The sequence below is a fragment of the Cervus elaphus genome, chromosome 31 (assembly GCF_910594005.1).
Source record: "Cervus elaphus chromosome 31, mCerEla1.1, whole genome shotgun sequence".
In the NCBI taxonomy this organism is placed as follows: domain Eukaryota; kingdom Metazoa; phylum Chordata; class Mammalia; order Artiodactyla; family Cervidae; genus Cervus; species Cervus elaphus.
In genome coordinates, this window is record NC_057845.1 from 43,791,329 (window position 1) to 43,815,838 (window position 24,510).

Consider the following 24,510-nt stretch of genomic DNA (forward strand, 5'->3'; position numbering starts at 1 on the left):
ATACATACAAAAATAAGGGGTCTCAGATAGTGAATCTGCCTGCAGTGCAGGCGACTCTGGTTCCACCCCTGGGTGGGGAAGATCCCCTGGAGAAGGGAATGGCTACCCACTCCAGTAATTTTGCCTGGAGAACCGCACGGCGATGGAGAAGTCCAGCCGGCTACAGTCCATGGGGGTCGCAAAGAGTAGGACATGACTCAGCAACTAACACTTTAACTTTCTTTCGCTTTCATACAAAAATAATAGGGTCACGACTCTTTAAGCAAACTCTCACTCCTCTGGGAGGCCAAGGGGACACGCCCACCCAGATGCTGCATCACCCCTGCTAACCGCGCTGCGCATCTCTTCTGCATCCGGGTCCTCAGAAGACCCGCCCAGCCTGCGAGACTGCGCCGCCCTTTCCCATCATCCTCTCTGGGGTCAACCATGCTGCCGGCGCTTCGCTGAGTGTGAGGAGAGGCTGTCCACAGTGTGGTGTGAGGAGAGCTTGTGGGTGTGGGCTGGGGTGCCTGCGTGTGTGAGCACAAAGCCCCCTGAGGGTGGGACCGGACGGACATGGGGTGAGAAGGGGCCGCTGCCCGTCGCTGGCATTCTGAGGGAGGGCTCCGAGGAAGCCACGGTTTCTAAATTCCAGACCTGGATGTTCAGGTCTTTGTGAAGGTATGTTTATTACGGCATTAGAATAGAGTTTTCTGTTGTCTTACATATAAAAGGTATGTAGGTCTTCATCGTGTTTTGTTCCAGACCGTGCATATGGTTGTGTTGCTGCTGAAAATACAAATTAGCACCACCCTTGTGGCGAGATGGTAAAAACTGTCAAGATGCGACCGTGTACTCTTTGGCTCAGAAATTTCATTTCTGGAAATTTATTCTACAGGTGAATTTCTACAGTGGCAAAATAAAATGTGCATAATGCAACTTTGAAGCAACAACTGAAAACAATGCTCGTGTTGTTCATAAGAGGTTAGTTAAATTAGGGTACAGTCACATAATGGAATATAATGGGGCTGTAGAGGAAGGTGTGGACGTTCTCTGTGAACTGCAGTGAAAAGATGTTTGACATTCGTGAAGTGTAAGAGCAAGCTACAGAAATGCCTGGAGAATCCCATGGAGGGAGGAGCCTGGTGGGCTACAGTCCACTGGGTTGCAAAGAGTTGGACAGGACTGAGCGACTTCACTCACTCACCCAAGCTACAGAAAACGGGAGAAAATAAGACTGTAGATTCATATTTTCTTATCCTTGTGAAAAGAAGATTGGAAAAATGAATAAAGATTATTACTTGTGTATATTTGTGGATGGGAACAAGTGTTATTTTTATATTTCAACTCTGTATATATTACCTATTAAAATATATATTAAAGTAAGACAGTGATTTCAAAAAACCAGTAACTTATGAGGAAATGCGTAAGTAAATACCATGAGAATCTTAGCTACTATAAAACTTTGGTCAAATGGCAATTTTCTTGAAATAATGTAAGTGACCAAAATTTACTCCAAAAGGAAGGGAAAAAACCTAAATAGACCAGTTACCATTAAAATAGTTATTGAGGCGGGAGGAGCGGCAGCGGTCAGGCTACTCAGCTCCGCGAAGGCTCTCGGCGCGCCGCGGCCCTCAGGCGCCCGGCTCTCGCCCGCCCCGCCGCCACGATGCCCAAGACGAAGGTCAGCTCTGCCGAGGGGGCGGCGAAGGAGGAGCCCAAGAGGAGATCGGCGAGGTGGTCAGCTAAACCGGCTCCTGCAAAAGTGGAAACGAAGCCAAAAGAGGCGACGGGAAAGGACAAATCTTCAGACAAAAAAGTGCAAACAAAAGGGAAAAGAGGAGTAAAGGGAAAACAGGCGGAAGTGGCCAACCAAGAGACTAAAGAAGACTTGCCTGCAGAAAATGAAGAGACTAAAAACGAGGAGAGCCCAGCCTCTGATGAAGCAGAAGAGAAAGAAGCCAAGTCTGATTAATAACCACACACTCAGTCCTGTCAGTGGTCCCTGTTTCCATTCTTGTACAATCCAGAGGAATATTTTTATCAACTATTTTGTAACTGCAAGTTTTTTAGTAGCTCTAGAAACATTTTAAAAAAGGAGAGAATCCCACCTCATCCCATTTTTTAAGTGTAAATGCTTTTTTTTAAGAGGTGAAATCATTTGCTGGTTGTTTATTTTTTGGTACAACCAGAAAATAGTGGGATATTGGATATGGGAGGCTTTGATTGTCTTGGGTGTCAGCTTAACATTCCATAGATGGGGGGTAGCTTTTGTATCCTATAATACAAAAGCATACTAAATGGCAGTTTGGAGTCAGTTGTGCATTTAATGTCCTGAACATTTTAAATTACTTCTCTTCCCATATTGTTTTGGTAGAATTATTTCCTACAGCAAACCACTTTTTGATATTGGTTCTCCTGGTCAGAATTTTGTGCATTATACTATAACATCTTTGGTCGTGGTAGTCCAGTTTTCCCAGTAACTTGGTTAATGTGCTGTGAACGATTGACAGTTTGGGTATGTAGTGTATATGATATTAAATTGTGAATCAGTGGGACTTATGATGTAACAACATATCAATATTTGAAGATATTGGTACTTGATATCCTGTTAAGGAAACTTTGCTCCAAATTTTAAGCTGGAAAGTCACTGGAATAACTGTTAAGAATCACAACTACATGATATTTTAGATTTCTGGTATGTATGTGAAGAATTGTGTACAAATTGAAATGTCTGTGTAGTGATCCTCAAAACAACCAATAATATCTCAGTTATAAAAGAATTCCTTGAAAAAAAAAATAAAATAGTTATTGATTTTTTTTTTCAAAAGCTACATGCGTGCTACGTACTGACTTAGATATAACAATAGTATAAAATGTGATGGGGAAGATAATTTCTGAATAGTGTTATTTCTAGGTAGGGGATTAAAAAATATCAATAGATAGAAATTCAGAGGGTTTCATCTCTTTCTGTAAAGTTTCATTGCTCATTAAAAAAAAACTAAAGAAAATATATGAGAAAGTTACTGTCTTTTAAACCTGAATGTGGGTAATTAGTGATGTTTTATTATTTTCTGTACTTTGTGTATTTGAAGTATTTCATAATTTAGAAAGATTCGCATATCTCTTGTTCACATAGAGAAGTTTGTCACACAACAGTTACAATTAAATCTGTCTTGCTAGATTGTAAGCTCTTTGAGATCAGGATCCATACCTTGTTTTGAAAAAACAATTTTTAGAGCAGTTTTAGATTTACAGAAAAATTAAGCAGGAAATACTGAGAATTCCCATTTACTGTCTCTCCCTCATCACTCCTCCTCCACTATAGTTTCCCTTATCATTAGTAGCTTTCACTGGTGTGTTGCTTTTGTTACAACGGACAAGCCAATATTGATACATTATTATTAGTTAAAATACATAGTTTATATAATGGTTAACTCTTTGTGTTGTACAGTTCTATGGATTTTGACAAAATGACATATTCACTAATACAGGTTCATTCAGAGTAGTTCACTGGCTAAAAATTGGCTGTTTTACCTATTCATCCTTCCCTCCCTTCCCCAAACACTGATCTTTTAACTGTCTCTATAGTTTTGCCTTTTCCAGAATAACATTTGGAATCATACAGTAACCTTTTGAGACTAACTTCTTTCACTTAGCTAAATATATATAAGATTCCCTCCTATCTTTTGTGGGCTTCATAGCTCGTTTCTTTTTATGGCTGAATAATATACCATTGTATGGATATACTGCAGGCTTTTTTTTAATCTGTTCACCTATTGAAGGTCATCTTGTTTGCTTCCAGTTTTGGGTGATTGTATGTAGAGCTGTTATAAACATTCAGGTGCAGCTTTTTGTCTGCGGGCAAGTTTTCACTTATTTGGGTGGATGCCTAGGAGCAGCCTAAAGTTTGAAATATACATTTACAATTAATCTAAATTCACTTTCTGGTAACAATATATGGCCTCATGGGTAATACCAGTACCTTATAGCAGAGTATTTCCATTTCCTCATCCTCTTTCCTTATAACATTTTTTGTCATTCATTTCGTTTGTTCATGAGCTTTAATCACCTCATATATCATTAGTACTATTATTTTAAACAAACTGTTATCAGTTAGATCAATTAAAAATAAAAGTAACTGAAAGATTTTATTTTACCTTCATTTATTCCTTCTCTAATGTTCTCCTTATGTAGATCTAAGCTTCTGACCTTTATCATTTCCTTCTTTCTGAATAAATTCCTTTAATATTTCTTGTAAGGCAGGTCTACTGGTGACAAACTACCTCAATTTTTCTTTGCCTTAGATTTTACTTTACTTTTAAATGTCTTTATTTCTACTTTACTTTTAAAGGATAATTCCTTGGATACAGAATTCTTTGTTGGTTTTCATTCAACACCAAATATTTCACTCTACTCTCTTTTGCTTATGTGATTTCTGAAGAAAATTCCAGTATATTCTTGTACTTGTTGCTCTATAGGTATTTTTCTCCCCTTTTAACTTCTTTTGAAAAAGTCTCTTCATCTTTGATTTTCTGCAGTTTGAATAGGAAATGCCTAAGTGTAGGGTTTTGTATTGTATTTAATATTTATCCTGGTTAGTGTTCTCTGACCAAGATTTCTGGATCTGTAATTTGGTGTCTGTCATTTATTTTGAAATATTCTCAGACATAAAAACTTCAAATATTTTTTTCTTTCTTTTACCTTTTCCTCTCGTGTTATTCCCATTATGTATACACTATACCTTTTGTCCCACATCTCTTGGATATTATATTTTTTATTATTTTTTCTCATTGCTGTTTAGTTTGGGAAGTTTCTACTGACATTCTTCAAGCTCACTGATTCTTGTCTAGTCTACTAATGAACCCAGAAAAGGCATTCTTCATTTGTTAGTTTAATTAATGAAAAAAAAAATTTTTTTTTGATGCTCTGGCTTTTTACTGTTGTGCATGGACTCTCTCTAGTTGCAGAGACTGGGGGCTACTCTCTATTTGTGGTGCGTGACCTTCTCATTGCAGTAGCTTCTTGTTTTGCAGAGCTCCAGGGCAAGCAGTCTCAGCAGTTGCAACGCATGGGCCCAGTTGTGGCGCACAGGTTTAGTTGCCGCGAGGCATGTAGAAACTTCCTGGACTAAGGATGGAACCTGTGTTCCCTGCATTGGCAGGTGGATTCTTAACCACTGGTCCATGAGGGACGTCCCTGTTAGTGTTTTTTGAAATCTAGCATTTCTTTTGATTCTTGCTTAGAGTTTCCATCTCTCTGCTTATGTTACCTCCTTGGTTTTTAAAAATTGTCCAGTTTTTTTCATTAATGCTCCTAACATATTAATCACAATTATCTTAAATTCCTGATCTAATAATTCCAAAATCTGTGTCATCTATAAATCTGGTTCTGATGGTTGACTTGTCCCTTCAGGCTGTCTTTTGCCTTTCAGCATGCCCTTTAATGTGTAGTAGAAAGTCAGACATGATATATTAGGTAAAGAGAATTGAGGTGCAAGCCTTTAGTGTGAGGTTTTACATTTGTCAGGCCAGGAGTTAGACTGTGTTCATTGTTTACGGTAGCTGTCGGTGTTCCTTGCCAGTCAATCTCCCCATCCCTACTACCCACCCTTTAGGCCACACTGTCCTGATTTTATCACCATAAGATTAGTTTTGCTTTCCTTGAACTTCATGAAAAGAACCATACAAGATGTACTCTGTGTCTGAATACTTTCATTAACATGTCTATGTTGAGTGTATTGCTCTTTATTACTAAACAGTCAGTATTCTATTGTATGAACATACCATGATTTGCTTATTCAGTCTCCTGTTGATGGACTGTTTGGGTGGTTTCCTTTGCTTTTGGCTCCCATGAATAAAACTTCCAAGAGGCTTCCCTGGCGATCTGGTGGTTAGGCTCTGTGCTTCTGCTGCAGGAGGCACAGATTGATCCTTTGTCAGACAACTAAGATCTCACAAGCCATGTGGTGTGGTCAAAAAAAAAAAACCCATGAACTTCCGAGATTGTGTTCCCTGGAAAACAAATTCTGAATTGATTTTTCTACATAAAGGTTTCAACAGGTGTTGTTGAGATCAGTACTCATGGGAAATGACAGGCAGGATTGGGTGGAAGGAGAGATGGCACACAGCTGAAACTGGACTGGCCCTTCAGAGTTGCCCTCTGTGTATCAGTTTTCTTGCTGCAGAAGAAGTCACCCCGAAACCTGGTGGCTTAAAACAACCACAGTCATTTATTCTCTGTCGGAATTTAGAATTTGGAAGCAGCCTGCCTGCATAGTTCGGGATTAGGGTCTCTTGTAAAGTTGCCCTCAGATGGTGGCTGGAGCCGGGGTCCCCTAAATGCTTCTTCACCCGTGCGTGGTGCCGGGGCCTTGTGTGCATGTGCTCAGTCTGACTCTTCGCGACCCCCTGGACTGTAGCCCGCCAGTCTCCTCTGTCCATAGGATCTCCTAGGCAAGAATACTGGAATGGGTTGCTGTTTCCTTCTCTGGGGGCTTTTCCCGACCCAGGGATGGAACCTGTGTCTCCTGTGTCTCCTGCATTGGCAGGCTGATTCTTTACTGCTGTTCCACCTGGGAAGCCCAGTTTCCTGGCTGGGAAGACTCAAAAAGTTGAAACAGCTTGAAGCTCCTCCAGCGTCCCTGTCTCTGTGTAGTTCCCCTCTTGGTGTCTCTAGCATGGAGGCCTCAGAGTAGCCAGGCTTCTTACGTTGTCTCCTGTAGGCTCAAGCCTTACTAAAGTGTCTGTCCTGAGTGAGAAGGAGCTAGGTGGAGGGCAAACCACCTTTTATGGTCCAGCGTGGAAGTCACACAGCACATTTCTCCCACCATATTAGTCAAGACAGATACAAAAGTCCGCAGGATCCAAGGAGAGAACACAAACCTTCTCAATGGAGAAGTGTCATCAGTACAAGGAGAGTGAATGAGATGGAATATGCAGTACAGCTGTCTTTGGAAAATACCTTCTTTGAGGTTTTGAGGCTCGGGGATGAGCCTTTATTCCCTGGCATTGACTAGTCATGGCATGTGTCACGAGGCTCTTGTACAGGCTGACTCTCTTCAGTTGAGGGCAGTTTCTAGAAAAGGATTCAGCTATTTTCTTAGTTGCCAACATCCCCCAAGGCTGGAGGAGTGAGTGCTTCAGTCCTAAAGGTGGCATATGATTGATCACATCTACTGCAGGTACTAGAAACATTCAAGTCTCTTTGTGGACATATATTTCCATTTATTTTGCATATACCTCTAGGCGTGGTATTTCTGGTAGGTGTGTCTTTAACTTTATGGTAGTATCAAACAGCTTTCCACAGTGGTTGCTTTATTTGAAATTCTCAGCCATTTGCTGAAGTTCCAGTTATTTCACTTCCGTAACAGCATTTGATATTGTCTGCTTTGTAAAGCTGTTCTAGTCAGGTGTGAGATGATATTTCATTGTGGTTTTAACTTGCATTTCTCTGATGACTAATATGCTGATCATTTTCATGTGCTTAGTACCCTTCTGTGTATCTTCTTTTATGAAGTGTATATTCAAGCCTTTTGCCCATTTAAAAAAGTGGGTTGTTTGTGTTCTTACTAATAATGTGTATTCTTTACAATTTACAATCCTAGTTTAAAGTTATAGAAACACTTCCTTTGTCAGAGAAGTACTGCAAACATTTCTCCCAGTCTGTGGTTTCCATTTTTATTTTCTTTAATGGTGTCTTTTGATGAGCAGCTTTTAGTTTTGATTAAGTACAGTTTATCAATATTTTTTCTTTTATGTGTAGTGCTTTTTGTGTCCTCTTAAAAAAAAAAAAATCTTTGTCCCAAAGTTCCAAAGGTATTCTCCTGTATTCTTAAAGAAGCTTTGTAGTTGTAGCTTTTGCTTTTGGATCTCTGGTCCATTTTAAATGGTGTTTTGAGTGTGGTATATTATCCAGTTAGTCTAGCACTATTTGTTGAAACAGCTTTCCATTTCCCACTGAATTGTCTTGGAATCTTTCAGAAGAATAAACTGACTATATATGTTTTATCTATTTCCAAGCTGTCTATTTTATTTCAGTGGTGTGTTTGACTGTCTTTATGAAGCTCTCATAATGTTTTGATTGCCATGGCTGTTTCAGTTCAGTTCAGTTCAGTTGCTCAGTCGTGTCTGACTCTTTGCGACCCTATGAATCGCAGCATGCCAGGCCTCCCTGTCCATCACCAACTCCCAGAGTTTACTCAAACTCATGTCCATCAGTCGGTGATGCCATCCAACCATCTCATCCTCTGTCGTCCCCTTCTCCTCCTGCCCCCAGTCCCTCCAAGCATCAGGGTCATTTCCAATGAGTCAACTCTTCGCATGAGCTGGCTGAAGTACTGGAGTTTCAGCTTCAGCATCAGTCCTTCCAATGAACACCCAGGACTGATCTCCTTTAGGATGGACTGGTTGGATCTCCTTGCAATTCAAGGGACTCTCAAGTGTCTTCTCCAATACCACAGTTCAAAAGCATCAATTCTTCAGCACTCAGCTTTCTTTATAGTACAACTCTCACATCCATACATGACCACTGGAAAAACCATAGCCTTGACTAGATGGACCTTTGTTGGCAAAGTAATGTCTCTGCTTTTTAATATGCTATCTAGGTTGGTCATAACTTTCCTTCCAAGGAGTATATGTCTATTAATTTCATGGCTGAAATCACCATCTGCAGTGATTTTGGAGCCTCAAAAAGATAAAGTCAGCCATGGTTTCCACTGTTTCCCCATCTATTTGCCATGAAGTGATGGGACCAAATGCCATGATCTCTGTTTTCTGAATGTTGACGTTAAGCCAACTTTTTCACTGTCCTCTTTCACTTTCATCAAGAGGCTTTTTAGTTCGTCTTTACTTTCTGCCATAAGGGTGATGTCATCTGCAATCTGAGGTTATTTATATTTCTCCCAACAATCTTGATTCCAGCTTGTGCTTCTTCCAGCCCAGCATGTCTCATGATGTACTCTGCATATAAGTTAAATAAGCAGGGTGACAATATACAGTCTTGACATACTCCTTTTCCTATTTGGAACCAGTCTGTTTTTCCATGTCCAGCTCTAACTGTTGCTTCCTGACCTGCATACAGGTTTCTCAAGAGGCAGGTCAGGTGGTCTGGTATGCCCATCTCTTTCAGAATTTTCCACAGTTTATTGTGATCCACACAGTCAAAGGCTTTGGCATAGTCAATAAAGCAGAAATAGATGTTTTTCTGGAACTTTCTTGCTTTTTCGATGATCCAGCGGATGTTGGCAATTTGATCTCTGGTTCCTCTGCCTTTTCTAAAACCAGCTTGAACCTCTGGAAGTTCACGGTTCACATATTGCTGTAGCCTGGCTTGGAGAATTTTGAGCATTACTTTACTAGCATGTGAGATGAGTGCAATTGTGCGGTAGTTTGAGCATTCTTTGGGATTGTCTTTCTTTGGGATTGGAATGAAAACTGACCTTTTCCAGTCCTGTGGCCACTGCTGAGTTTTCCAAATTTGCTGGCATATTGAGTGCATCACTTTCACAGGATCATCTTTCAGGATTTGAAATAGCTCAACTGGAATTCCATCACCTCCACTAGCTTTGTTTGTAGTGATTCTTTCCAAGGCTCACTTGATTTCACATTCCAGGATGTCTGACTCTAGGTGAGTGATCACACCATCATGATTATCTGGGTCATGAAGATCTTTTTTGTACAGTTCTTCTGTATATTCTTGACACCTCTTCTTAATATCTTCTGCTTCTGTTAGGTTCATACAATTTCTGTCCTTTATTGAGCCCATCTTTGTATGAAATGTTCCCTTGGTATCTTTATTTTCTTGAAGAGATCTCTAGTCTTTCCCATTCTATTTATTTTCCTCTATTTCTTTGCATTGATTGCTGAGGAAGGCTTTCTTATCTCTCCTTGCTGTTCTTTGTAACTCTGCATTCAAATGGGAATATCTTTCCTTTTCTTCTTTGCTTTTCACTACTCTTCTTCTAATAGCTATTTGTAAGGCCTCCTCAGACAACCATTTTGCTTTTTTGCATTTCTTTTCCATGGGGCTGGTCTTAATCCCTGTCTCCTGTACAGTGTCACGAACCTCCATCCATAGTTCATCAGGCACTCTGTCTATCAGATCTAGTCCCTTAAATCTATTTCTCACTCCCACTGTATAATCATAAGGGATTTGATTTAGGTCATACCTGAATGGTCTAGTGGTTTTCCCTACTTTCTTCAATTTAAGTCTGAATTTGGCAATAAGGAGTTCATGATCTGAGCCACAGTCAACTCCCAGTCTTGTTTTTGCTGACTGTATAGAGCTTCTCCATCTTTGGCTGCAAAGAATATAATCAGTCTGATTTTGGTGTTGACCATCTGGTGATGTCCATGTGTAGAGTCTTCTCTTGTGTTGTTGGAAGAGGGTGTTTGCTATGATCAGTGCATTCTCTTGGCAAAACTCTATTCGCCTTTGCCCTGCTTCATTCTGTACTCCAAGGCCAAATTTTCCTGTTACTCCAGGTGTTTCCTGACTTTCTACTTTTGTATTCCAGTCCCCTATAATGAAAAGGACATCCTTTTTGGGTGTTAGTTCTAAAAGGTCTTGCAGGTCTTCATAGAACCGTTCAACTTCAGCTTCTTCAGCATTACTGGTTGGGGCATAGGCTTGAATTACTGTCATATTGAATGGTTTGTCTTGGAAATGAACAGAGATCATTCTGTTGTTTTTGAGATTGCATCCAAGTACTGCATTTCAGACTCTCTTGTTGACTGTGATGGCTACTCCATTTCTTCTAAGGGATTCCTGCCGACAGTAGTAGATATAATGGTCATCTGAGTTAAATTCACCCATTCCAGTCCATTTTAGTTCGCTGATTGCTAGAATGTCAACGTTCACTCTTGCCATCTCCTGTTTGACCACTTTTGCCTTGATTCATGGACCTAACATTCCAGGTTCTTATGCTATATTGCTCTTTACAGCATTGGACCTTGCTTCTATCACCAGTTCCATCCACAACTGCGTATTGTTTTTGCTTTGGCTCCATATCTTCATCCTTTCTAGAGGTTAAAGCATCTGTCTGCAATGTGGGAGACCCAGGTTCGATCCCTGGGTCGGGAAGATCCCCTGGAGAAGGAAATGGCAACCCACTCCAGTATTTTTGCCTGGAGAATCCCATGGATGGAGGAGCCTGGTAGGCTACAGTCCACGGGGTCTCAAAGTGTCAGACACGACTGAGCAACTTCACTTTATACATGGTAGTGTGTATCTATCTATTAATCCCATAAGCATAATTTATCCCTCCCTGCTGCTGCTTTTTATTAAAGTGGGCAATTTAGGGACATTGGCTGTGCCGTCTTAATAAATATGGAGAGACATAATTTTAAAATATGACAATTGGAAATGGTAATGAAAATCTGAAACCATGGAAAGGCAGGTATGCTATATGTTCCATGAGATGGGCAATGGGAAAAGGTTCAGACTGTGCATATTCTCTGTTCTCTAGATACTTGATGCCAAAGCACTGCTTTTAAAACTCTCAAGTTAGAAACAACAAAGACAAGTAATTAAAACCATTCTTATTTTCTTTTCTAAGTTGATATCCATTTCTGAAAACGGACAGGTGGACATGTTCGTTTGACAAAGGTCAGCAAATGATATTCTGTAGCATATTTTAAATGGCCTTATATTTTTGACCACCAAAGTTTTGACTGAAAATAGATCCTTAACATTTAAGACCAAAAGGAAGGTATTTTTTAAATTAATTAATTTATTTTACTTTACAATATTGTATTGGTTTTGCCATACATTGACTTGAATCCTCCATGGGTGTACATGTGTTCCCCATCCTGAACCCCACCCCCCCACCTCCCTCCCCATCCCATTCCTCTGGGTCATCCCAGGGCACCAGCCCTGAGCACCATGTCTCATGCATCGAACCTGGACTGGCAATTCACTTCACATATGATAATTTACATGTTTCAATGCCATTCTCCCACATCATCCCACTCTCGCCCTCCCACAGAGTCCAAAAGACTGTTCAATACATCTGTGTCTCTCTTGCTGTCTCCAATACAGGGTTATCATTACCATCTTTCTAAATTCCATATATATGCATTAGTATACTGTATTGGTGTTTTTCTTTCTGGCTTACTTTACTCTGTATAATAGGCTCCAGTTTCATCCACCTCATTAGAACTGATTCAAATGTATTCTTTTTAATGGCTGAGTAATATTCCATTGTGTATATGTACCACAGCTTTCTTATCCATTCATCTGCTGATGGACATCTAGGTTGCTTCCATGTCCTGGCTATTATAAACAGTGTTGTGATGAACATTGAGGTACACGTGTCTCTTTCAATTCTGGTTTCCTCAGTGTGTATGCCCAGCAATGGGATTGCTGGGTCATATGGCAGTTCTATTTCCAGTTTTCTAAGGAAGCTCCACACTGTTCTCCATAGTGGCTGTACTAGTTTGCATTCCCACCAACAGTGTAAGAGGGTTCCCTAAAAGGAAGGTATTTTGATGGTCTGCTGGATCAGAATAAAGAGAAACAAACTATGACAAAAATCCCTTTGAAACAGGAAAGTTCAGAACCTGATGCTGGTCTCCGGGCTATATCCATGAGCAGGTGAAGTAGGAAATGTACTTTCTTGGCATGACTGTTCTTTCATGCTAATTAGATTATTTTGACTAATGATACACTCAAATGTAAATATAAGGAATTGTTAATACCTGGGGTCAAGCAAGGGGAGGAAGAAGAAATTTATGTGTTCCTCTGGGTAACAGATGTGTTACATTTATTATCTCATTTAGTCCTTATATAATCTCTATGAGTTAGATTTTTATTCTCATAGATAATTCTACTTAATCACACAGGTTATTAAGCACTTATGGCATGCTAAATACTGTGCTGAACATTTTACATGTGTTATTTTAATTTAAAAAATAGCTAAATAGATAGGCATTGATGTTCCCATTGTACAGATGAGGAAACTGTGTCTCTGAGAGTGTAATATTTTCCCCAGTGAACCACAGTCAAAAAGTGATGGAGCTGGTTGGTCTTGCTTTTAAAGTCCACACTATAGCATCCTGGGTCCCTAATCTCAGTTGGGCAAAGGAAGGGGTTGGGTTGATGGTGGAGTGTGTGATGCCAACTACATAGGTTATGTCAGCTACACAGATTGGGGAAAAGGCTTTATGTTCTGAAGTCTGATAAGACAGTTTTTGACTCTCATTTCTGTCATTTGTAAAGAATCTGCCTGCAATGTGGGAGACCCGGGTTCAATCCCTGAAATCAGGAGGATTCCCTGGAGGAAATGGCAACCCACTCCAGTATGCTTGCCTGGAAAATCCCATGGACAGAGGAGCCTGGCAGACTACAGTCCAGTGGGTCGCAAAGAGTCGGACATGACTGAGCAGCTGAACACTTACTTTCTGTCGTTTGTAATCTGCACGAACTTTGGTTGAGTTCTATAACCTCTCCAAGGCTTTAAATAAGAAGGAGGGTGCTCAACTCATAATGGTTTTTTGCACATTAAATGTGGTAAAATGTCTAGTAAAGTGCCTAACACATAACAGAGACCTGGCCATTTTATGAGAGCCTTGTTTCTGCCTACTGATTGGACATTGTTTCTGATTCTTTCATGGGGGTGAATAGCCTGTGACCTTGGTTTTTAATTTTGTGTTGGTGCTTCCATCTAGTGAAAACTAAGCCACACAGACATACATACACATTGACACATGGCCCCACTAAAGACAATATGGATTCACATGCATTAGTCTCACAACCCAGAGCCTTGAGGCTCATGGGTATCTGGAGGGTTACCTAGGTCTGTACTTCCCAAACTCCCTGTGCTGAAAGCCAGTTTAAAAAATTTCCAACCCATTGCAGACCGTAATTCTGTAAAATATTGTCAAAATGAATTACTAGGAAAATGAAATGAAAAAACGATATAAAATAAAAATCCATTAAAAATTATCAGATTCAATAGTGTAGAGTTGTTATATATGTTTTTGACCACTTTCAGTTCTTACCTCCCTATGGACCCTGTAACAATCATTGAACCAACACTGGCCCATGTATCATACCTTGAGGAGCGCTATTAGCTAAGATGGCCTGGCATAGTTAATTAATCCTGGCAAGTATCAATAGTAAGGGCTGAGAAAGCCACTGGCCTGCATGAACTCTGTCCTTTACGCAAGGAAAGACACAAACATGAAAAATGGAGTGGATACAATGTTGAGGAGGTTGAGGATCAGCTCAGTTCCAGCTTATTCACTTGCAGTTCCTTGCAAAGTGTTTAGACATTTTTATTAGGCCTTTTTGTTTTTAAAGACAGATAATCAGCATCTCAAAGCAGTCTCAAAATACCTCTAATGAAGCCCAGATTTTAACATTGAATGCCAGTAAATTAAGTCCTGAGAACATTATTTCTGCTTCTAGAGTGGTCGGATAGATTTTTAACACATCCAGAAATGCTTTACCTGAGGTAAAATTCACAAGGATTTTGAAAAGGGGAGGGGTAGAAAGAAAAACATTTCAAGCTGTACTCCTAATTCCAAGGTATGGACTTGGGCAGGGCTCAAAGTCATTTTGCAGAGCACTATTTCTGAGAGATGCTCAAAGAAATATAGATATAAAAAGGCTCTTTGTCCAAATATTGTCTTTGGGAATAGTCATGTTGCAGGAAAGGGGACCCCTTCCAGGGCCCGAAACTGGGCTCTTGTCTAACACTCAGAAATGAATTGTCTGAGGAGACACATGTGCTGACAAAGCAAGAGATTTTATTGGGAAATGGCACCCGGGCGGAGAGCAGGAGGGTAAGGGAACCCAGGAGAACTGCTCTGCCACATGGCTCACAGTCTCGGGTTTTATGGTGGTGGGATTATTTTCTGGGTTGTCTTTAGCCAATCATTCTGACTCAGAGTCCTTCCTGGTGGTACACGCCTTGTTCAGCCAAGATGGATGCCAGAGAGAAGGATTCTGGGAGGTGGTCGGACACGCGGTGTCTCCTTTTGACCTTTCCTGAACTCTTCCGGTTGGTGGTGGCTTACTAGTTCCGTGTTCCTTACCAGGACCTCCTGTCGTAAAACAACTCATGGTTACTATGGTGCCTGGCCAGGGTGGGCGGTTTCAGTCAGTGTGCTTCCCCTAACAGTCACAATGATGATTATCAAGTTAAATCTTCTGGAAAGTCCTGGAATGAGCAAGTCTATTTCACTTTACTAATATGTTTATCAGTTGTATTTGACCTCTCACCTCTATTTAGTTCCAAGTAACTAGAGTTCTAAGCAACTCACTTTGGATCATGCTATTTTAAACTGTGATCCCTTTCTGCTGAGCATATTTGCATTTGGGTTTTCAAAAAAAAATGAGCCTAGTTTACATTTCTGAGCCTAATTTACATCATAACCTGTTAAACTCTGGTGTCTGAAAATGAGAACTGCAGGCAGCATTCACCAATTGGCACAGTTTAGGTACCGGCCTTGCAGGGTTTATAAACTACCAGTATGGAAGGGCCCAGTGTCTGCTAGTTGGATATCAGCATGGCCTGAAAACATCTATTTTCTTCTATTCCCTTTCGATATTTAAAAAAAAAAAAGTTTTTTGTTATCTAGGTCCTTTACAAAGAAAGTGGGATTCGAATCCCAAGTTAATAAAGATGGAGTTGAAATAAAAATAATCACCACGAAATGTACAACTTATAGAAGGATTAGCCCCTAAAGACAGAAGGGTATTTCCCTGAAGAAGGCAGTTAAACTGTAGTCAGATGCAGAGACATCTTCTCTGATGTACTCCTGAGTCTTTAACTGAGAGAAAACTGGAAATAATTTTACTCAGTCTAATAGTTACTAAGTCTAACAATTATACTGAGTATAACTAATGTTACACTAAGTATTATGGACGGTAACTGTTTTGAAGAGCCCTGTACTCTTCTTATTTTGTTTCTGCTTCTGTATCCAAGCACCTGATTTTGTGCTCTTGCGGGTGAGGGTTGAGGTTGCTATGAGGTCAGATTCAGAGACCTAAGCCTCGTAATTGACTCAGTTTATATTTTCACTGTACCTTATCTTTATTCTCTCTGCCTTCTTAGGTTTTGCAGAACATCTCTAGATCACCACACCAATGGTGCCACTTGATACCGTAACTCAGGATGACTATGGTGATGATGATGGTATGCAATGTATCTTCTGTGATGATCAGTGTCTTCTTTCTGGCAGGTGAAAAAAGTTGCTGCGACAACAGTGAGTCAACTTCTAGATGCTAGTGAAGATGTTTTACAAGGAGCTGCTGCTGCTAATAACGATGATATCTTTGCAATGTAAGTACAATTCCAGTTTGGAAGGAAAACCTCATGAGGTCCTGCTTACTTTCCTAGGTTAAAGCATTCAGTTCAGTTCAGTCGCTCAGTCGTGTCTGACTCTTTGAGACCCCATGGACTGCAGCACCCCAGGCCTCCCTGTCCATCAACTCCCAGAGTTTATTCTAACTCATATCCATTCAGTCGATGATGCCGTCCAACCATCTCATCCTTTGTCGTCCCCTTCTCCTCCTGCCTTCAATCTTTCCCAGCATCAGGTTTTTTCAAATGAGTCAGCTCTTCATATCAGGTGGCCAAAGTATTAGAGTTTCAGCTTCAACATCAGTCCTTCCAATGAATACCCAGAACTGATTTCCTTTAAGATGGACTGGTTGGCTCTCCTTACTGTCCAAGGGACTCTCAAGAGTCTTCTCCAACACCACAGTTCAGAAGCATCAATTTTTCGGCACTCAGCTTTCTTTACAGTCCAACTCTCACATCCATACATGACCACTGGAAAAACCATAGCCTTGACTAGACGGACCTTTGTTGGCAAAGTAGTGTCTCTGCTTTTTAATATGCTGTCTAGGTTGGCCCTAACTTTCCTTCCAAGGAGTAAGCGGCTTTTCATGTCATGGCTGCAGTCACCATCTGCAGTGATTTTGGAGCCCAAAAAAATAAAGTCTGACACTGTTTCCACTGCTTCTCCATCTATTTGCCATAAAGTCTTGGAACCGGATGCCATGATCTTAGTTTTCTGAATGTTGAGCTTTAAGCCAACTTTTTCATTCTCTGCTTTCATTTTCATCAAGTGGCTCTTTAGTCCTTCTTCACTTTCTGCCATAAGGGTGGTGTCATCTGCAATCTGAGGTTATTGACATTTCTTCCGCAACCTTAATTCCAGCTTGTGCTTCATCCAGCCCAGCATTTCTCGTGATATACTCTACATATAAGTTAAATAAGCAGGGTGACAACATGCAGCCTTGACATACTCCTTTTCCTATTTGAAACCAGTCTGTTGTTCCATGTCCAGTTCTAACTGTTGCTTCCTGACCTGCATACAGGTTTCTCAGGAGGCAGGTCAGGTGGTCTGGTATTCCCATCTCTTTCAGAATTTTCCACAGTTTATTGTGATCCACACAGTCAAAGGCTTTGGCATAGTCAATAAAGCAGAAATAGATGTTTTTCTGGAACTTTCTTGCTTTTTCGATGATCCAGCGGATGTTGGCAATTTGATCTCTGTTAAATTAAAGCATTACAGAGGTATTTCTATTTCTCTCATGGATGCACTAAATGGCTGATGCCTCTGGAGTGCAAACTAAAGCCATAGCTTTCCACCTGATCTCATTAATAGAGTGGTAAATGTTAACTCTTGGTTCCGGGGTGTTCATGGCCTGGGAGATAGAGTAACTGGGATGATTCAGATTAAGACTTGTTTTTCCCAGCCTTTGCTTGTGGCTCAGCTGGTAAAGAATCTGCCTGCAGTGCGGGCGACCTGGCTTCGATCCCTGGATTAGGAAGATCCCTTGAAGAAGAGAAAGGCTACCCTCTCCAGTATTCTGGCCTAGAGAATTCCATGGACTGTACAGTCCATGAGGTCGCAAAGAGTCGGACATGACTGAGTGACTTTCACTTCCCAGCCTTAGTCTGGCATGGCCCAGGAACCAGTGCACGCATAATTCTTCCAGCTCCTTTCTCAGTGCCCAGAGCTGCAAATAACATCATAGCTTTGCAAGACACTTTTCTAGCCCCCTGCATCTCTACCCCACCCTAATTCAGCTCTTCCCAAGATCCTAGTGTAGTTTGATAAAGCTTTCCCAAGGCTACACTGAAAAAAAAAAAAAAAAAAAAAGAGGGTCCAACTCTGCCTGCTTTCTCTCTTTTCGATTCCTATGTCACGGATTACTTCTGGTTGTGCATTTATACTAAAACTCATGTACTTCATTCATGGACGTTCTCTCACAAGGATTCATTGTGTTTTATCTTCTATACAGTTTTCTTAACTCTTTCAAAATTTAACTAAATATCCATGCTCATTATAGAAAAATAAGAAACTGTGTAGAAGACCAAAAATTTTAAAATTGTGTCATCTTTATTAACCCGTTGATATATATTCTTCAAGATTTTTCCCCCTCTATGTGTGTGTATCCTGCTACATACTCTTTTTAAGATTTCTTTTCTGATGTGGACTAATTTTGAAGTCTTTCAATGAATTGGTCACAGTATTGCTTCTGTATTGTTTTGGTTATTTGAACACAAGCATGTGGTATCTTAGCTCCCTGACCAGGAAGTGAACCCACAACCCCTGCATTGGAAGGTGAAGTCTTAACCACTGGACCACCAGGGAGATCCCTAGTACATATTTTTTAAATTTAGGACTTGTTTTTGTTACTTAATAATACCTTATAACCATCTTTTTAATATAAATACCTATGAATCTGTATCATAAATTATAAATTACTGCATAATATGAGTGAACTATTAAGCAGTTCTCTGGTGCTGGACATTTAGATAGTTTCAAGTCTTTTAATATTTTGAGCAGTTGACATTCTTGTACATAATCTTTGTTTGCATGACCTATTATTTCTTAGAAGTAGTTCTCAGTTCTCTAATTTATTATAAGCACCTATTTAGTGTTGAGTTCTCAAAGTAGAAAAAGCATAGAGGCATGAAGCCAAACACTCACAAGATTATACTTCTGAGAGATGGTGATAGAGTTGTTGTAAACAATTGAACTGGTATATTTCATGACTTCAGATTTCGCTAGGAGTCTGGATCTTCCTCACTGGGTGTGTGGATCCTCCCGTTTTTCTTGAAGCTGGAGAAGGAAGCAGCCATGAGATCCAGAGTCTGTGTTCAGTGAACTCCCTCCAGAGCTGGAGGCTCTGTGTTTGCAGTCTTGCTGGAGTCAGAGGGGAAGAGTGGATGTTTTTGGTGAGAAGGCTGAGGAAAGAGCCATTGTGGGATTCGGCTGAGAAAGTCACAGATCACGAGACAGACGAAAACACTGTCCCAACAATAAACAGTTAGGGGTTTTACCGGCTTAAGGTACAGGGGGAAAAAAAAGACCCAAATCTGTGTGATTTATGTGTAAAGTCCCAATGACATCAAAGAAGGTGTGTAGAGGATAAATAAAACATTTAAATATAGGACACATTGAAATATGAAATGGTGTAACCACACTCAGTCCCTCTTCCTCCCACTCTGAATTTCTGGTCGACTTATTTTTCTAACGATGGATTATCAGTTTACCCTCTCCCAGGTGATCTTTTGCAGAAACATTTGTGGGCTCAGGTCTTTATTCATGTAGATAAGATTTTTGTCTTTAGCCTCCAGCCCTAAGATCAGGTCACCAACCCCTTAGCTTTCCTCAGGAGAAAAATCTTAGTGAGCTGCCAGCAGAGGTGATGTCTCTTGTCTCCTCTCCTCTTGGAAGGAGACTGTTACTTGAGGCAACTCTTTCACCGAACTGAGACCAGGGTGCAAATTCTCCTGATAGATGCCAGCCTTCATGGTGCATCTCACTCTGGCTTTTCCCTTCTTTCATTCTCAGTTTCCTTCGCTAAGCTACTAAGCTCCCCGTCTACACTTACAGGGAGAAGTGGACAGGGTTAGGGTAAAACAGAGGAGCTTGGTAGGGAGGAAAGAACCCATTCCAGCGGCAACAGAGTTCTCTAGCATCCTTTCATGCATTCTCTTGTTGTAAACTGGGAGGAGGCAGAGTGCTGAAGTGAGCCCAACCAGGGCAGGGTCTGTGCTGGTAGAGGCATTCTACTACAGCCAGTGAATCCAAGATTTCATTTCTCTATTTTAACACTTGTTGTAAAGACTGATTCATAACCTTAAAACTTTGCTGTTACATTCAGACTCATAATTGCTCTTGTATATCTATTTTTGGGAATGTCAAACTGCTTCCCTAGCACTGACTACCTTGTATTTATACATTGCACATTTCTGTTTGCATTTCTGGTCTACTCAGCTTTCTTCACTTACAAGACACTTATTTAAGTTATCTTAACCAAAAGAGATTTATTGTAAAGAGATTTATGGACCCACTACTGGACATATACTATGAGAAAACCACAATTCGAAAAGACACATGTATCCTAATGTTCCCTGCAGCATGATTTACAATAGCCAAGACATGGAAGTGACCTAGATGTCCATCAACAAAGAAATATATAAAGAAGATGTGGTACATATATGCAGTGGAATATTACTCAACCATAAAAAAGAACAAATTTGAGTCAGTTCTAGTGAGGTGGATGAGCCTAAAGCCTGTTAAAGTGAGAAAGAGAAAGATAAATATCGTATATTAAGACATACACATGGAATCTAGAAAAATGGTATTGATGAACCTATTTGCAGGGAAGGAATGGAGACGCAGATGTAGAGAATGGACTTGGGGACACAGTGGGGGTGGGTGAGAGTGGGACAAATGGAGAAAGTAGCATCAACATATGTATATACTATACTATCATGTATAATATGGAGAGCTGGTGAGAAGTTGCTGAATAACACAGGAAGCCCAATCTGGCGCTCTGTGATGACCTAAAGGAGTGGGATACGGGGAGGAGAGGGAGGCTCAAGAGGGAGGGGATATATGTATCATTATGTCTGATTTGTGTGGTTGTTTGGCAGAAACCAGCACAACATTGTAAAAATTAAAAAACAAAACAAATTTTTAAAAAGAGGCTTATTGAATCTCACTGGAACCTAGGAACAGCTTAATGATACAGCTGGGCCGTATGGACCCTGGAGCAGGGGAATGACAGGGTTTTCAATGCAGCTTTGATGCTCTCAGTAGAGCCGTTTGGGGTCTTTCTTGGTTTAATGTAATGGGAGTAGCCTTTGGAGTAAGATGGTCTGGATTCAAATCTTAGCACTGTTTTTTAGTAGCTACATGATTTAGGCCAAATTACTTCATATCTTTCCAAAGAACCTTAGATTCTTCAGTGTAACATATAGGAGTGATTTCAGGACTCACTTCAGTAGGATTCTGGTGAGGTTCAAATGAGATAATGTGTGTAAGTCACTAGCATAATAACCTGACTTTTCCATACTAAGTCTTGGGAAAAAAGCTTGGTAATTATCTTTATTATTAACGTGACTAATTGTGTATCTCATCTTTATTTATAGTTTCTGCCCTCTCATAATTTAACCTTTCCATGATGTAGGGGAAGTAAAAATAAAATCTTCTGCCAACCAAGAAGTCCTCTCCACAAAAGTAGAAGGAAAAGAAAACACTTCAGCTGTTGCATAGGCATTAAACCAGAATGTGATGAATATTCCAGGCCAACCCCTAAGACTGAAGCAGAAAGGAATCTGACCTCTTTATGTAGCTAAGCAGATAACACCCATTATATACATGATTTCAGACAGATAATGATAGTCCTCAATTAAGAGAACTTAATGGCACTATTTGTCACACACAGTTTGTCCTAAGTTAACCAGGTAATTGAGGTGACCGTTTGTGTTAGCTAATTGACTTTATCTAGAAGAAAAACAAATCTCTCATGCTTTTACGAAAGGAGGTAGTTTTGCAACTTGAATCAAGGTGCCCACCCACCAAAGTTGAGCTCCTGGTTTCCTACAAAAGCTGGGAGATGGGATGCTAGCTCTCTCAGTGTTTCCATTTCAAAGAAATCGTTCCTAGGTCCTTGACATTCCTAGGTCATAAGCCTGATAAAATGCCAATCTAGTTTTCAAAAAGATTTATTTGCATTTCAAACAGAAGAGAAAGTGCCTACAAGTTTTCTAATGTAAATGCTCAAACAAAAAGGAGAGGAGGGAAATCTCTTCCCTTGTTTTCAACGGGAAGAATTAAGCGTCTCATTTTTGATTTGTATTTGTCCTTACAATGATATACAGTCTTCCCCCAGTATCTGTGTGGGATTGGTTCTAGGACCACCCTCTCTTTTACCTCGCCAGCTCCCCGCAAATATCAGAATTCCTAGATGCCCAAGTCCCTTGATAAAATGGTGTAGTTGGCTCTCTGTATCTGTGGGAGGCTCCACATGGGCAGAGTCAACCAACCATGAATGGGAAGCTGGGATATGGAGGGCCAGCTATAATGACCTCTCCATGTGTGCTGTGCTTAGCCGCTCAGTCATGTCTGACTCTTTGAGACTTCATGGACTGCAGCCCACCAGGCTCCTCTGTCCATGGGATTCTCCAGGCGAGATTACTGGAGTGGGTTGCCATGCCCTTCTCCAAGGGATCTTCCCAACCCAGGGACTGAACCCATGTCTCCCATGTTGCAGGCAGATTCTTTCCTGTCTGAGCCACGAGGGAAGCCCATGACCTCTCTGGTTCCTGTGACAGCAAGGATTTTCGGGTGTAGTGGCTGCACTGAGAGGAAGCTTCCTGAGTGAAAGAGTCTGATTGCTTCTCCTCGTCATTTTTACTAGGTTGATGGCCATCCGTCTGATCGACAGTCATCTGTCATCCGGTCAGTAATGACAAGAGGAAGATAGAATAATATGGGAAGAATAAAGGCCTTACAAGTGGCTGTGGCTAGAGCAACTCTTCAAAAGCAGCAAACACCACCTTGGATCTAGCACATTTTTCCTCTTAGCCTTCAAATGCCCGAAGGAGCTCCCCTTAGTATCCCCAGTGTTTCACAGGTACTGAGCTTTTAGTGGGTGCTCCACAGATACTGTTGGTTGAATGAATGTGTGAATTATCTTCTTAGCAGATTGGAGTTTTGTCAGGTATTCCTGTTGTTGAAAATAGCTCTGGAGTATGATTGTTACTCATTAAGTGAGAAATACATACTGTGAGTTGCTGAAAATTACAGAAAATGGTATTATGAAAGGAAAACTTGAGTGTTTCCATAGGAATGATTATCACATTCTCTTTATGAAGTTTCTTTAATTATTTAAAATTTTCTTTTTTAATCTCACTTGAGGAAGGGAAAAGATACAGTAATGGTAGGAATAAAGATTAGTTTTTTTCTTAACATCGTGATTTATTGAAGAATAGTTGACTTACAGTGTTTCAGGTGCATAGCAAGGTGATTCAGTTATACATATATGCCTATATTATTTTTGAAATTATTTTCCATTATAGGTTATTATAAGATACTGACTATAGTTCTCTGTGCTATACAGTAAACCTTTGTTGCTTGTTGCATATCTATTTTTTTTTAATGAGAAATCTAGCATTCTATTCGTACTAAGTCAAACAAGTGGAAACAAAATGTCATACACTTTTTAGTTAGGCAAAAATTCATAAGTTTTCTAAAATATATATATTATACATGTTTTATACACATACACACACACACACAGACACAAAAGCTTTTCTACTATACTTGATAAAGGTTTGAGAAAGAACATCAAAAAAGAAAAAGAAGAGATGGAGAAATTGGAAAATAAAGCCAAATGAAATGGGAACTCTGAATATGAAATAGAAAAAGCAAAACAAACTAGGTAAAAGTAAAAGGTTATCATTTGTCCAGTTGTTTTTAAACATGGTTGCTCATTAGAAACATATCTGGAGCTCTGGAGAAAAAAAAGAAATACCTGGACATTTATATTTTTCAGAAAATTCCAAGATAATTCTGATATGCATCTGGATTTTAAAATGCGATTACAGGTTTTTCTATTAAGTCGTAATTTGGGTGATACAGAGTTCTGTTATTTTTCTGTTGACCAATCATGATACAATGGTATTAAGTGAATAAAAGTTGCATAATCACAATAGTAAAAGATGTTTATTAGTTTTCACAATCAATAGCCAGACAAAAAATAAAATTGCAATTGCAAGCCATAATGGGAATGTGATTAACCTAATGCTAAAAAATAATTGCATATAATTTGGGGAGTTAAACAGAATGATGGGATAAGTTTCCACTTACCAGTGCATACACATGTTTTGATCCACCCAGCCAGTATGTCTTTTGGTTGGTGTACTTATTCCATTTACACTTAAAGTAATTATCAATATGTATGATCCTATTACCATTTTCTTAATTGTTTTGGGTCTATCTTCCTTCTCTTATGTTTCCTGCCTGGAGAAGTTCTTTTAGCATTTGTTGTAAAGCTGGTTTGGTGTTGCTGAATTTCTCTTAACTTTTGTTTGTCTACAAAGCTTTTGTTTTCTCCACCAAATCTGAATGAGAGTCTTGCTTGGTAGAGTGTTCTTGGTTGTAGTTTCTTCCCTTTCATCACTTTAAATACATCATGCCATTCCCTTCTGGCTTGTAGAGTTTCTGTTGAGAAATCAGCTAATAGCCTGATGGGAGTTCCCTTGTACGTTAT

At 40.1% G+C, this 24,510-nt stretch overlaps 1 protein-coding gene and 1 long non-coding RNA gene across 2 annotated transcripts; both read left to right on the forward strand.

The window, feature by feature from the left end:
- The first annotated feature begins 568 nt into the window (after positions 1 to 568).
- On the forward strand, positions 569 to 22,937 carry LOC122687587. Its single transcript, XR_006339178.1, has 3 exons — positions 569 to 660; positions 16,167 to 16,267; positions 22,657 to 22,937. It is a non-coding gene; the product is annotated as an uncharacterized LOC122687587 (long non-coding RNA).
- On the forward strand, positions 1,566 to 2,272 carry LOC122687586 (non-histone chromosomal protein HMG-14-like). The gene has a single exon (XM_043893166.1). It carries the CDS (start codon positions 1,649 to 1,651, stop codon positions 1,952 to 1,954), a length of 306 nt encoding a protein of 101 aa, XP_043749101.1. The 5' UTR covers positions 1,566 to 1,648; the 3' UTR covers positions 1,955 to 2,272.
- Positions 22,938 to 24,510: the final 1,573 nt, after the last annotated feature.